Raw genomic sequence first — 1,001 nt, 5'->3', positions numbered from 1 at the left:
TCCTCTGCTAAGATGGGCATGGCCTCTGGCCGTTCTGCCTGGGAGTCCGAGTCCGCCGCCGCCCCCGCCTGGAAGGTCACCTCCGTCAAGACCGAGGCTGCCCCCGCCCTCAAGATGGCCTCAGGCCGTTCTGCCTGGGTGTCCGAGCACAGTGCTGCCCTCCCGACTTGGGAGTCGTCTGCTAAAATCGAGTCGGCTCGCGCTTCTTCCAGCTGGGAGTCTTCTCCTGTGCAGATGAAGGTATCCTCTGGCCACTTGGAGTCCCGGGTGTACCGCTCCGCCGAATCCCTACCGGTCCCTGCCGCCTCCGACCTGACGCAGAAGGCTGGCGATATGAGCAAGACCGTCTCCGCCCCTAGCTCTAGCCCCGCTGCCACCGGTGAGGACGCCGCCGCCAAGGACGTCACTGCCAAGGACGACACCGCCGCTAAGGGAAAAGATGCCTTGATGGGTTCATTGTTTGGGTAGTCACACAATTGTTTGTTGGTATTTTTTTTATTGAGATTCTCACCCTGCACAAGTCTACTCTCTCCTGTTCGCCGGACCTAGCTTTTTGTCAACCTTTGAGGTCAAAAACCGGCCCGAATGAATTTTGACCACCACCAGAGCCCTGCTCAATTTGAAATAAAATGACGAAGCACACTACATATGCGTTTAGACTGTTGATTCAATTCGTCACGATTGACCCTGCACCAGATGGCTGTCGATTTACTTCGTTCGTTTGTGAGTTCAAAGCCTAAGCCTGCTACACCGCGTTTACCCCGTTTCTCAGCTCGCAATAACATGAGTGACCTGGGTTTGCCGACCCGCTCGGGGTGCAGGGGCCTTGGCGCCTTACGGGCGGATCGGGTAGGCAAACCCGCAGCACTGAGCAACACAAAAAGAAGCACGGTTCGCGTGGGCCGTTCGGGCAGGCAGCCGGCCAGGCAGCCAGCCAGGCAGCCAGCCGGGCAGCCAGGCGGGCAGCCAGCCGGGCAGCCAGCCGGGCAGCCAGCCGGGCA

General features: G+C 59.5%; 1 protein-coding gene across 1 annotated transcript in view; it reads left to right on the top strand.

Annotated features, from left to right (window-relative positions):
• The window catches only part of LOC113203277 (pupal cuticle protein 36-like), a 2,480-nt gene extending 2,012 nt beyond the window's left edge, over positions 1–468 (top strand). The window contains exon 4 of the mRNA XM_052276124.1: positions 213–468. Within this exon, the coding sequence (XP_052132084.1) occupies positions 213–468 (256 nt within the window). The remainder of the gene's footprint in view (positions 1–212) is intronic.
• The last annotated feature ends 533 nt before the right edge of the window (positions 469–1,001 follow it).

This window comes from Frankliniella occidentalis, unplaced genomic scaffold (genome assembly GCF_000697945.3).
Source record: "Frankliniella occidentalis isolate FOCC.00 unplaced genomic scaffold, Focc_3.1 Scaffold1757, whole genome shotgun sequence".
NCBI lineage: Eukaryota > Metazoa > Arthropoda > Insecta > Thysanoptera > Thripidae > Frankliniella > Frankliniella occidentalis.
The sequence above is the reverse complement of the archived record's forward strand: the minus strand, read 5'-3'. Positions and strand labels throughout refer to the sequence as shown.